The sequence below is a fragment of the Gamsiella multidivaricata genome (genome assembly GCF_025024155.1).
Source record: "Gamsiella multidivaricata strain RSA 2152 chromosome Unknown BC939scaffold_10, whole genome shotgun sequence".
NCBI classification, from domain to species: Eukaryota; Fungi; Mortierellomycota; class Mortierellomycetes; order Mortierellales; family Mortierellaceae; genus Gamsiella; species Gamsiella multidivaricata.
The window spans coordinates 409,008-422,163 of NW_026251718.1; the positions used below are offsets into that span (position 1 = coordinate 409,008).

General features: G+C 50.5%; 2 protein-coding genes across 2 annotated transcripts; one reads left to right on the forward strand and one right to left on the reverse strand.

Moving 5' to 3' along the window:
• Positions 1–6,707: 6,707 nt before the first annotated feature.
• On the forward strand, positions 6,708–8,866 carry BC939DRAFT_14079 (uncharacterized protein). The gene has a single exon (XM_051550149.1). It carries the CDS (start codon positions 6,843–6,845, stop codon positions 8,691–8,693), a length of 1,851 nt encoding a protein of 616 aa, XP_051415717.1. The 5' UTR covers positions 6,708–6,842; the 3' UTR covers positions 8,694–8,866.
• Positions 8,867–8,872: 6 nt separating this feature from the next.
• BC939DRAFT_441345 (uncharacterized protein) lies at positions 8,873–11,095 on the reverse strand. Its single transcript, XM_051554212.1, has 3 exons — positions 10,589–11,095; positions 10,043–10,426; positions 8,873–9,866 (listed from the first exon to the last, which is right to left on the reverse strand). Exons 1-3 carry the CDS (start codon positions 10,763–10,765, stop codon positions 9,165–9,167), a joined length of 1,263 nt encoding a protein of 420 aa, XP_051415718.1. The 5' UTR covers positions 10,766–11,095; the 3' UTR covers positions 8,873–9,164.
• Positions 11,096–13,156: the final 2,061 nt, after the last annotated feature.

The following is a 13,156-nucleotide window of genomic DNA, read 5'->3' on the forward strand; positions in this document are numbered from 1 at the left end:
GGGGGAGCGTTTTTTTGTCATGTATAATCTAACTATCGATGGTAGGTCTACAGGTCTATCTATACATTGATCGGTGTGCGGAAGGTGCACTCTTGGGAAAAAAGAATTTTCTTTTTCCAGAACAGTCGTGGATTGTGAGCATGTCTTATTTTCCAGCCGCGTATAGCTGCTGTGTGTCCGTTTGTCTTACTGAGCGTGCGGATGGCAGGCCTTGCAGCAGCGCATTCTATATCAGCCTTCCACACCGCCTCGTATTCTAAATAAGAAGGGAGACGCGACAATGGTGCAACTTCACACCGGGAACGGCAGTAGGTACATAAAGGCACTGTTCCGCAGGGGGCATTAAAAATTGGACATGATAAACGCGCAAAAGCAACCAAGCCGTTGCGTATAGTTGAATGTTGAATGTCCTTTGCAAGAGACAGAAGACTTTGCGCTGGAGAGATGTGTAAGCAGTGAGCGGTCTTTTAACGCCCTGTTTTCTGTTGAATGCAAAAAAAGTTTTAGGGTTTCCATGTGGGATTGCGATTAGGAACTCCCGTGGAAATTGGGAGAGCGGCTGATGATCGATAGAGCGCTGCGGGGTTACAGCTGGTGATGATTGTCTGTTGCGCACGAATTTCACGGGAGAGTCAAGAACAAAAGACGTTCGGCGTGTGAAAGGAATTAAAAGACAGAAACGGCTAGACTCTGGACGGATGGATAGATGAATCTGCAATCCGAAGCCAGAGAACCAATCCTGAGCGGGGCGGGGTTTTAGTTATTACGGAGTGGTAGCATTCTGACCCGCCTTATTCTTTAATTTCGCTCGTACTTTCATTAGCTCACTAACGACATTCATGTTTTTTGCGGCGGTATCGACCGATTGTTTTTCTAAAGGAAGCGGCCAGTGGCATGGGACGCATGCGGCGCTTTTGCGCTTTTTTCTACAAATGTTTTTATATGTGGCATTAGAGCATCCGCTTTTTTGGTTGCGCATGGTAGAGCGTTGCAATGACGACGATGCGTGGAGAGAGGGGGAGATCTTTTGTTTTTGGAGGGAGATACAGGTATCGCCATGGCCACAAACTGCAAACAAGTTGGGGACCAAAGAAAACGGACCCTTTTGCCCGACTGAAGACTAGCGCTAAACTAAGTTCTATGCAGGCCATTCCAAGGTAACAATTGGTCTGTGTGTGAACAGTGCTGGAGTGCAGGCTATAGTACATGTAGATACATGTAGAAGGCGCCAGATCCACTCCGATTCAGTTTAGCTCGATTTGACTGTCGACTAGCAGCCGTTTCCATCCCGTTAGGGTTTGCTGCGAGCGAAAGTGGGGGTGAACGGGAGTGGGGGATGGGTGTTGCGTGCTGCGTGTTGGGTGCTGGCTGTCGGGCGTTGAGTGCTGAGTGTTGAGTGTGCTGGTGTGCCGCCAAGTGGGGACGTATTCTCATTCGTATCCGGGTTTCCGTTGTTGTTGTTCTTTCCTTTTCTGCAGAGTACCCTGCTCGATTCAGTGCGTTGCATACTCGACCCATCGTCTCGCTGCCTCTGTACCACTGAGGGACCCCTTCTTTTTCCTTCTTTTCCTTCTTATTATCATTTGTATCATTTGCTCAGTCAAATCTCCCCTCTCGCACTCTCACCCTCACACCCTCTCGCTCTCTCATTCTCCCTCCCGCCCTTTCCCTTTCCCTTTCCCTCGCACTCGCACTCGCACTCGCACTCACGCTCTCTTCCCTCCCCCTCCCCTTCCCCGCCTACATCCATCTCGATTCGCCTTCATTTCCGCTTTTCCACCTCCCACTCCATTCCTCTTTCGAATCCCACTTGCTCACTCGTTCATCCGCTCACCCGCCCCACTCGCTTTCTGACGCTCACTCTTTCACTCTCTCACCCGCCCACCCGCTCACCCACCCACTGAAACAGTGCGCACTTTCTAGTCCAGGAACAAGCTTCATTCACACATACCCGTTTACCCGTCCTCAACAACCCACCCCCACACACCGCTCCACTCCACTCCACACCGCCCCACCGCCCCACCGCCACCACATAGGCGAGAAAGACGACCTGCCCATCTTCCTCTTTCGCAGCCCTATCCAGTCACCCTTTAGACTCAAGCCCCGCCTCGTGCCTACGCTCCAAAAAAGGGATAGCATACCACCCATCCACAGAATAAGCAGACACATAGTCTTCTAGTTTGGATCAAGCTCCACCTATTATTTCCTCCCTCTCCCCCTGTCCTTCGGTCCTTCGGTCCTTCAAGCACCAGCGGTGGCTGTGGATGTCGTTGTCCCCTTCATTGTACGTCGTTATGCTCTCGTTGCTTGAGTGTGTGATATGAACCTGTATGTGGATGCATCTGCAATTGGATATGCTGCTGTTTGGATATGCTGCTGCTGTTGCTGTTGCTGTTGCTTGTGCATGAGGTGCAAGATGTATAACTATGTCATCGTCATACCCTGGGATCTCACTTTACAACAGCCACCCCCATCCCCTCTTTCCCTGCATGTCTCTCTATCCTGTGATCCTACCGCATCATATACGCTTCATTTATCTAATCAAGTCCATTGACCCACAACACAACCAACGTAGTCTACATCCATCCATACACCCATACATCCATTGCAGCCAGCAACCGCCAGCCAGTAGCCAGCAACCAACAGCCAACTGCAATTTGCTCCTGGCGTATCATGTCTCGCACCCACCATCGGTCGCATCCTTTGCCTGTTTCGTCTCACTAACCCGCTAACCAATCACCATGCCCTCCCTTATCTGGCTCCCACTCCACCAGTCTGCAATAGGCCCTCATTGCCCTGCCCTGCCCTGCCGCCAAACCCTCTCCTGGGCTTCTGGGACCAAAGTGACCAAACCAACATAGGCCATGACCTCCAATTCTCCACCGACCTTTCCAAAGAACATGCATCCGCATGGTCCGCTCGACTCGGCTGTCCCACCCATCTCTCCACCACAACCACAACGCCCGCGCTTCTTGCGTGCCATCACCTCTCCCCTGCCTGCTCTCACTGCCTTTGCAGCACAGATTGCGGGCGATGGCTCTGCGACAGCCCCACATCCTAACGGTTCAGACATGTGCTACTCCAGCGGGACAGACCCAAGGAACGATGACCCTGATAGTCAGGATGCCTTAAAAAAACCGCACTCACGGCCTCGGTTACAGCCTCTGCAACTCCAGAATGACCAACACCATTCACAAAGCCAGCCATCAGCCACACCGGACCCTTCCCTCCGTTCCTTTTCGTCCTCCATCCTTTCCACCCTCTTCTCATCCAATTCTAGCTTAACCAATGGACCTGCATCTCCCACCAGTCCCACGCACCCACGAAGTTCAATTGCAGACGCCCTGCTGAAAGATCGTCGAAGATCCAACGGACAGACTCTTAACTGGATGCCTAACTTCACAAGAGGACACCATGCAGAGGGATTGGATGCTCATCCAAATTCCGTCGCTGCAAGCCAGGCTTCTTCCAGGTAAGCTCTGCGTGGCAATCTCTATTTGCATCTAAAATATCTTTGTACTACCAAAGCAAAAAGACGTGTGCGACACCAGGAAGGGAAGGTTGGAAAAACTAGGAGCCGTTCAGCGTACTCACAGTCTGTCTGTCATATTTGTGTACATTGTCAGATCTCCCAAGTCGGCACAAAAACCCATGCTTGACTCGTCAGGACACCAGCTCGCTGCTTACTACCAGGACTCCGAACACTCTGGTGGATGTGCGAGTCTAGGATTGGACACCGTCTCCGTATCAGGAAACTTGTCCAACGGCCTTAGTGCATCCGAGTCTAGCATGTATCATCTCAAAGGGGACGAAGCACGGACAAGGCGGACGTCAGAGTCAGGACAGAACCTTCTCTCTATATCAAAACAACCTGGACCAGGACTGGGGAAGAGGCTCTCTGGATTTGCTCAGAGTATGCGCACACGACCACCCTTCTCTGGAACCAACCCAACACCGCCGCCCTCAATAGATTCGTCAGCCTCGCGACCGAATTTGTCAAAGCACAGGGCCCAGAGTGGCGATGCAATACTGTATAGTGCTCACGAGAGTCAAAAAGGGACCGATCGTAATCCAGGGTTCGGCTCATGGGACGACTTCCTGAAGGCGTACAGCGAAGGCCGCTTCCCCAATGTCCAGCTCCCTCCCCAAACCCAAAAGCGACATGGAATAGAGTTCCCCCCGTTCCCAGATTACGCCAAACCAAATGACATTGCTAATCCACCGCCCTTTTTGGCTGCACCTTCGCCACCCACTGAGGAGAAACGCCTTAAGGCCCTGTACAGCTTTCAGATTCTCGAAACCGGCAGTGATATGAACTTTCAACGTGTTGCACAACTTGTGGCGACTGTCCTGAACGTGAGTGGCTGTATGATCTGTCTTGTTGACCAGAGCCAGGTCACGATCAAGGCAAACCATCGGGCAGAGAACATGGAGTGCAGCAGAGAGGTTTCATTAAGCGGTCATGCCATCTTGCGGCCAGCCGGCGATCCTCTAGTCGTTTTGGACGCTTCGGAAGACTGGAGATTTAGGAATTTGCCTGCCGTCACTGGTGGTCCCAGGGTACGATTCTATGCTGGTGCAGCGCTCGCAACGTCGGATGGTCTCAACATCGGCTCCCTGTGCGTTATCGATCCCAAACCCCGAACCGAGTTCTCAGAAAGGGAAAAGATGTTACTGGTCGACTTTGCAGCCGTTGTCATGAGGGAGATGGAGCTCTGGAATGATCAGGTGCAGCTCTGTACGCGAACCCGCATGATGCGCGATATCACACGCTGGGTGCGCGGACGCCTCGATGTTAATGCGAAAGAATCGGCCCTGTCCTCGAAGCTGAGCACAAATTCCAAGACTGATGAGCATTCGTCTGATCAGGCCCAGCCCACGATTCCCCCAACATCACTCGAGGCGGCTATCCCTGGATCCACATCAACCGATCTTGACAAGCCCACCACGCAGCCATCCGATGCGGCCTTTCCTACGCCCACCGGCTCTCCAACACCCGGTTCCAGCGCTGTAGAGAACAAATCAGGCAGCAGGACCGAAGTCGAAGGCGTTAGAGATCACCTGGAGGATGTGGCGTTCCCATCGGCGTGCGGTATGATTCAGACGACCATGAATGTGGATGCTGTCTATCTGATTCAGGCAGCCGTCCACAAATCCTTCATACAACTGAACGATTCTAACGTTGTATGGAACTACTTGGGTAATGGCGATCGATCCAAAGGCTGTGTTGGAACTATTGGTGGCGGTGAATTGCTTCAAAGCCCCGGGAGGATGGAACTGAACTGCCTGGCCTCGTCGAAAAGGTTTGCCAAGGCAAACAGCGCCTTGTTTGACGAATCGGCGCATCAAGTCCGTCGACAAGGAAGTGCTTGGGTTTGCACGGATGAAGGCTGTCGGCCCCACCGCCTCGGCGACATGCTGCTCGATGCTGTCGAACCAGAATGGACCCGAGACCTCCCCGTCATCTCGGAAATGTTGAGCTATGTACGACAGGAGAAAATAGCGCCGGACCAATACCCTTTATTCACTTACTCACTGGCGAGCGAGGAGAACGACTTTTCTGAACCTTGGGCCAACGAATCCACGCCCAAACCTTCGAAGCGAAACGCCCTTCTTTGCCACACATTCCAGGGCACGCTACCCCTGCTCTCAGCTGGCGCCAGTTCCCCCTACAAATCTGGTATCGTGATGCCGATTCGTGGCGCTTCGTCGGGCAACCGCTCATCGGTCCAGGAGGAGGAACCTTGGGCATATTTTGTCGTCTTGTCGTCCTCGCGCACGAAGCAGTTTTCGATCCATGAAAGAATCTACCTTAAGAATTTTGGGTCTTGCTTGATCACCGAGGTCCTAAAAAGACGAGTCGAGGCAGCCGACAAGGCAAAGGGAGTCTTTATCAAAAGGTGCGCAACGCAACTGTACATACTGCATTCTTCCTATTTCTTGTGATTGGTCCTCTAACCACCGTGCCATTTCTTTACTTTTTTGTTAGCATTTCACATGAGCTCAGGACACCACTGCATATCATTCTGGGCATCCTGGAGCTGCTTTATACGAGTAGCGAGGAAACACTGAGTGAGCACCAGCTCTCGATGATAGCCTCTGCAGAAGCGTCGGGCAAGGGCCTTATCGATACCATTAATAACATTATCGACTTGGCTGATCTGGATCCCGACAACAATGCCGACTCTGAGAACTTTCAGCGCGCACAGTGTCCACTCCCAGAGCTGTACACGCACGTTGCCGAGATCGACATTCGCGAGCTATGCGAACAAGTGGCCGGGACGATGACCAAATCTTGTATAGATAAGAACCTCGTGATTGTTCCCACCTGGACCAAGCCGTCGTTGGTGTCGCTCTCCTCGTCCATGACGAATTCTACACCTAATTCCAGCTCTGGAGCAAACGTGAGAGCAGCAACCCCAGTTCAAGACTACGCAAGCAGTCGACAGTCGATGGACGAAACTAGCCACGAGAACTCGCCCTCTCCAGATTCTTACTTTGGACAAACCGGTTCCAAGCATTCCTCGGATCAGAAAGCCGGGCTGGAGTTGATAGTGGCAATGGATGAGCCAGATAGAGACCCAGAGGAGGACGCACACTGGAACTTTTTACTCAACCTGCCGGTGATTAAGCGCATCCTTACTCAGGTATCGAATATGTTCTGGGAGGAAAAATCTTTGATTTTAGTTGTACGAGATGTACTCCTTCAAAATTTTAACTAACGACATCCTCTCTTTTTTTTTTTTTTTTTTTTTTTTTCATTGTCAACGTATAAGCTCCTCGAGAACGCGCTCAAGTTTACGACGACGGGCTTCGTAGAGATCTCGGCCGTGTCACCTCCTATGTCTTCATTGCCCCTCAGACCCCCACAGCCCGAACTGCGCCCTATTCTGTTTACTGTTCGAGACACCGGCAAGGGCATCTCGCCCGAGTTTGCTCAATTGCATCTTTTTCAACGATTCTCTCAGGAAGATCCTCTGCAGGTTGGCACAGGACTGGGACTGGCCCTAGTAAAGCTGCTGGTGGAGAGCTTGGGCGGCTGGCTCGAGATTTACAGCGAGGGTATCGAGGGCAAGGGCTGTGTTGTCCGAGTCCTGGTTTGGGCCACACCGGCCACGAACGAGACAAAGTCTCTCAAGGACGAACAAGGAGCCTGGCAGGAAAAGTCCTGCCGATTCTACACGGGCGAATCCGCTTTGAGCACGGACAGATTGTGGAAGATCATGGGCGAGCGCATGATTGCCCAGGATCTGAACATGAATGTGGAACGTGGAAACGAGCAAGATATTAGTCCAGAGGACATGTTGCGCGACTTGAACGACCAGTCGCCATGCGATCTACTGATTTTCAACGACGATCTGGCCCGCCTCAAGGCCTATCTCTCCTATTGGACGGACGAGCACCAAAAAGCGATGGGACAAGACATTGACTCTTCCAAGGTTCCTACTCCGCTGCTGATGCTGATCTCCATCTGGAAGCACAAGAAGGCCCAAGCTCTCATCGACGCCTACGTGGAATCCTGGCGTGAGCGTGGTGGATCAGACCGCGCTGCGACAGTGGTGCTCATGCCTAAACCTTTTGGTCCACTCAAGCTGCTGGGCTGCCTACGCAGCTGCTTTGCAACGAATGATGATGCCCGGTCTCTGCACGATCATCCAGAGCTGACGGACAAAACTGAGGACGGCGCGATGATGACGCAACCGAGCATGATGCCTCTGATGCGATCTGCGACAGTACCCCATATCACCACCATGGCAATGGGCGTCCAGGATAACCGTATGCTTTCTGCGGGAATCATGATCAAGTCGTCTTTCAAATTCCCAGCCTCACCTGCGCCTCTCACGGAACTTGGTAGCGCCCCAGTGCCTCCTCATTCGCCCGGTGGACTTGTTATTGGTCCAAAGGACCCACCCACGGTTCTTTCAGATAGCGACTCTCAATCCTCACTGAGTGATGGCTCTGTCACGGCCCCCAGAACTGATCGTGACCCAAGTGTGATCAAGCCCAAGACCCAGAGATCGATCCGGAAGTTTATGAGCCATCGAAGCGGATCAGCGAGGGCGATGGGCAAGAAATCGAGCCTGAACGAGGTAGAGACAATCAACTCGGGAAAGTCGACAGTTGTCCTCGGTGAACCACTTGTGTCCGAGGGCTCGGACCAGCTGGGGATGCTCAAGCCTGTTCCACGGGTGCTGATTGTGGAGGACAACATGACGAACCGGATGATTCTGAGGACGTTTTTGAAAAAGCGCGGGGTCTCTGTGGTGGAGGCAGAGAACGGCAAATTGGGAGTGGAACGGTTCCAGGAGGAGGTCTGGAGACGGCAGGGGCGATCCGGGTTTGAGTTTGTGCTGATGGATCTGCAGATGCCGATTATGGACGGACACCTGGCGACGAAGCGGATCCGCGAGTTTGAGCACAGCATGGCAAAGCAGCATGGACTCTCTACACCAGAGGTGTCGGACATCTCTGAGATGGACAAGCTTTCGGAAGCCCAGGACATCCCAGAGTTTGAGAAGAGGGGGTATCGTCCGACGACGATCTTTGCGTTGACGGGTCTCGCGGGCGAGGAGGATAAGCGGTTGGCGTTCGAGTCGGGTGTGGATGGGTACTTGACCAAGCCCGTGAGTCTGAAGACCCTCGGAGCATTGCTTTCGAGCTGCCATCCTAGCTATGAGGAGTGTCTCAACTAAAAAAATGTTCGGATCCGGGGGGAGGGGTCCTCACCCCTGTCTCTTTTTTTTTTTTTCTTTGTGTTTTTTTTTTCTTTGTTTTCCTTTGCATTCATCCTTTTCTTTGATCTTTTGAAGATTCCGTATTTTATTTCGTCTACCTTGTATAGTTTTATTTTATACCGCCTATTTTATTCATTTCTTTTTTTTTAAAAAAAAATTCCCAACGCTACCTCCGCTCATTGTTTTTTATTTTTTATTTTTTCTTTTTTCTTTTTTTCCCCTCCTTGTTCTGTTCAGTTGCCGCGTACTTTATGCATCTCATCCTATATTTCTATTGTACATGTACAACGATACTTTTCTCGATGGCCCATCTTTTTTTTTTTTTAAAAAAGCTAAATTTTTTTTATGAAATGTCATCATCCCCATGATACTGTGTAATGGTTCTGAGTTGCCAAAAAAAAAAATGCGAAAAAAGAAAAAAGAAAAAAGCTAGCCCGAGGAAGGTGACCGGCGATGTTGAAGATGGTGAGGAAACAAACTCCACCGATGCTTTTTCTTGGTCGTCGGTGTCGTCGTCGTCTGGTCCTGCCCCGACGATCCAGAAGACATATCCCCGATGACGACGGCTCCAATGGTGGCACTTGTCAATTGCTCCGCCTGCCTCAACTTGAGCTCCAACTGACTGGACGAAATCAAATCGCCCGCCAGGTTATAGCGATCCTTTCTAGCACTCGCTCCTGACATTCCGTTCCGTTCCGAATTCTTTCTACCGCCACCCAACAGAAGAGACATCGCGTCTGGTGTTCTTGCGGCTGCAGCTGCACCCAAGGGAGTGGCCATAGATGCAGCACTGGCGGTCATGGAGGCCAATCCTGCGGCAATCGAATTCGTAGGCGACACTGGACATGGACCTGCTGTGTCTGCACTTGAGGCACCTTCTGGATGTTGTTGTTTTTTCCTAGATGTAGCAGTAGCAGCGGGAGCGGCGGCAGTGGCGTTGGCGTTGGCATTGGCTGCATGCTGTTCGCAGTACTGATCGTATTTCGGTTTCCAGATCCAAGAGTTCCCGAGTTGAGAGGCTCCCTGTGCAGAGGCTAGACGGTAATATCGTGCGGCTTCGAACGCGTTCTTCTCCGTCCCAATTCCGTCCAGGAAGCATTGTGCAACTTCGTTTTGGGAATCCGGATCACCCTAGAAAAGGAAGAAATAAAAATATATATATATATATAAAATAAGAACAATTGCAAACATTGCGGATGAGTAAAAAAAAAAAAAAAACTTCACTCGGTGCGGACGAAATTCTCATTCAACTTCAATGCACAAAGAAAAAAATAAAATAAAATAAAATAAAAAAAAGTACAACGTACAAGATCCGCCGCGAGTTTGAAGTAATGGAACGCCGCGACCTTGTCCTTATTGACACCCCAACCCTTCAGGAATGACATTCCAAGCTCGTAAAGGGCCATGACCAATTCCTTTCGTGCTGTCAACATAGCGGAACGCCTATCAATGGTTCCCATCCGTCGCAAGGGCTGCGGTCCTGATGCGGAAGAAGAAGAAAAAGAAGATGGTGATGAGGACGTCGGTGGCAAGGACACGCCGCCAGAGTGTTGCTGATGCTGATCTTGTTGCCGTTGGATCGCTTTGATGTTCGCGGTGCTCCCGGGAAGGAGGTCCTTGAGCTCGTTCATGGCATAGGCTGCAGCGCGTTGTAGATAAATAATGGCTTCCTTCGGGTTTGGTTTGCATCCCTATTTTTCAAAAAAAAAAAAAAAAAAAAAAAAACCAGCTGGTTAATATTGCATGTATGTACGAGATACACATGCACATTCATGCATGCATGTAGTTTATGTATGGATGTATGGAATGCATTTTTTTTTTTTTTTTTTGGCTCTGTTTGATCTTGCTCTTACCCAGCCATGTCTCAATGACAGCCCATACATGAGCTGCCCAACAGGGTTCTCACTCTGGGCGGCCAGTCGGAAATAATACGTTGCCTCCTCGAGCTGATTATCCTCGTGAAGTTCAATCGCCCGTTGGATATACGCATCCGCCTCGGCCTCACGCTGTTGGGCCGGTGTCAGGACCATGGCCGCGACAGCTGGGGGCAGCTGAGTGGAATGGGCTCGACGTTGGGGTTGACGTTGAGCGGGGTCGAAGGAGATGGAGCTGGGGCGATCATCGTCGATGGTGATGGTCGCGGTGATGGTCGTACGGGTGCCGCTGGCTTCTGAGCTCTGGTTTATGGGGCCTGGACTTTGTGACTGCGGTATTGGGTATGGCTGTGGGGGGTATCGAGGAGAGGTATAAGATTGTCCATGTAGTTGCTGCTGCTGCTGGTACTGTTGCTGGTGCTGTTGCTGTTGTTGTTGCTGGTACTGCTGCTGTTGATGGTGCTGCTGCTGTTGCTGGTACTGCTGCTGTTGCTGGTACTGCTGCTGTTGCTGGTACTGCTGCTGTTGCTGGTACTGTTGCTGTTGCTGGTACTGTTGCTGATTCTGTTGCTGGGACGATAAAGGATAGTTTGCGTGGTAGTGCTCGAGCTGTGGAGGCGGGTACTGCTGATGCGGCAAGGGTCTAGTGCTGACGGCTAGTTTGTCAATGGCAAGGTCTTCCAAAGCTGTTTTGCCACTATGATACAAATTGATATGACACATCGTCAGTTACAGTTACAGCTACAGTTTAATTGTATCCTTGTTGGTGGCTAAAAGATGGATAGGACAATGGTCGGGGGAAGGCATTGGTCGCATGGGAGAGGGGAAGAAATGATGGTTATGTGCGAAGGAAGAATGAATACCTACATGGTGTGCGTCTGTGCCTGGTCGCCGGTTGGTTTCAAGGGCGGTGTTCTGTTAGGGGTATTCCTTTGTGCTGGGTCTGGTGTCAGGGCCATGGTGTAGTTGAGTTGATAATGGAGGATGTAATGAGGGTGGCCAAATGGAGTAAGGGAATGGGATGATGAGTGCTACCAAGAGTGGACGAATAAAAAAAGGATGAACACTTTGATCCCCACAGACAGAGAGGAAAGGTGGCTGTGCACGGTGCTGCAGTCGATAAAAATAGCATTACGCCCTTTTGGGCTTTTGCTGATCCCACCCGATTTAATCTGTCTTTGCACATCAGCCCCAGGCAACCGCAGTAAAGCATTTAGGCTGTTCAAGGAGTGACCCGGTAACGTCCATCGGGCGCCAATCTCTATCTTTCATCCTACTACTGCACCTACAACTAACCGAAATATCCCCGGGGCACTGCCATCGTCCTTACCTGGTCTACCATCAGTTTCTTGCTACAAAGAGGGAAGCATGTGTTGGTCTGAGCGGTGACAGACTGAAGACGAGGAGAAGTCGGCCAACAGTTGCACAATGGATTCTCGAGAGCCATTGGGGCAACTGCTGGACTTCATGTGGATGGTCAAGACTTGAATTGACATGAGTCTGTCCGTAAATCCACTATGCTTATGGAACTAAAATAAAAGAGAATGCGGACCTTGATGCACGAAACACTATTGCAGCTACTACTGCTTTGCTCCCCTGGGATGTACAGTCAGTCCACTATGCAGGTCAAGCCTAGTTAGATGATTGACCTGCCCAACCGCCATGCATGGCTCTGACTTGTCCTAGGATGGGGACACATGGGCTGGATGAAATGGGGTCTGTAGCTCTTGTGCCCAACTTAGACTATCCACTACACACACCCTGCACCGCTCCATTTTTTATTTTTATTTTTCGTCCGCGCGGGTTTTTAGCGTTGAATCTTGTTTGTTCATATGTCGCACAAAGTTGCAGGGCAAATGACAAAAAACATTCGCGTCAGCATGCGCATGCAGACTAAGAGCCTTGAATGGATCAGGTATTTATTGGCGAAACAACAATCAAAACAAAAACATAGAGTATGTATTCCTTCTGTTGTAGAGTTTAGTGCGTGTGTATAGTGTTGGCAGTAAGGCACATGCGATGAATAAACTGTAACTGCAAATGGATATCAAGCAGTCAATTCCTTAAGATCTTGATGCTTACTCCGATTCAGAGAGTTATAAGGAATATTGAATTCTATCCATGTGTATATTTCTCCGTATATTGGACATTGCTTCATCATTTGGTGCGCCTTGATAGCCATTGGGGCTGTTCTGGGTCAAAAGGTGCATGCAAGTCGCCATGGAGCTTGGAGGATATTTTGTTCCGATATCAAAGAATGGCTCATGAAAGATGAATATAAAATGGGATGGCGAAGTCTGTATAGGGGTAGAAGACTAGCGACACAACGATCTATATCGGATTGATAAAAAAAATCAAAAAAAAACGAGGATGGTTTATTCCAAGTTGCCGAGCGACCCTTTGTCATCCTTGGATCATCAACAATCGGCCCTTATCTCCTTCTCCACTTTTACTCTTTCTTCTCCTTGAGCTCATCGGCTGGCCCGTCAACTGTTTCTGCTCGTCTGTGTGCATGCATGTTTGTGCTTCTCCAAGTCCCTTTTTTCG

Coding starts and splice junctions, on each gene's coding strand:
- BC939DRAFT_14079 (XM_051550149.1), top strand. CDS start 6,843: ATGTCTTCATTGCCCCTCAGACCCCCACAGCCCGAACTGCGCCCTATT.
- BC939DRAFT_441345 (XM_051554212.1), bottom strand. CDS start 10,765: ATGGTCCTGACACCGGCCCAACAGCGTGAGGCCGAGGCGGATGCGTAT. Junction 10,427..10,588: donor TGTCATTGAGACATGGCTGG/GTAAGAGCAAGA, acceptor TTTGAAAAATAG/GGATGCAAACCAAACCCGAA. Junction 9,867..10,042: donor TCAAACTCGCGGCGGATCTT/GTACGTTGTACT, acceptor TTCCTTTTCTAG/GGTGATCCGGATTCCCAAAA.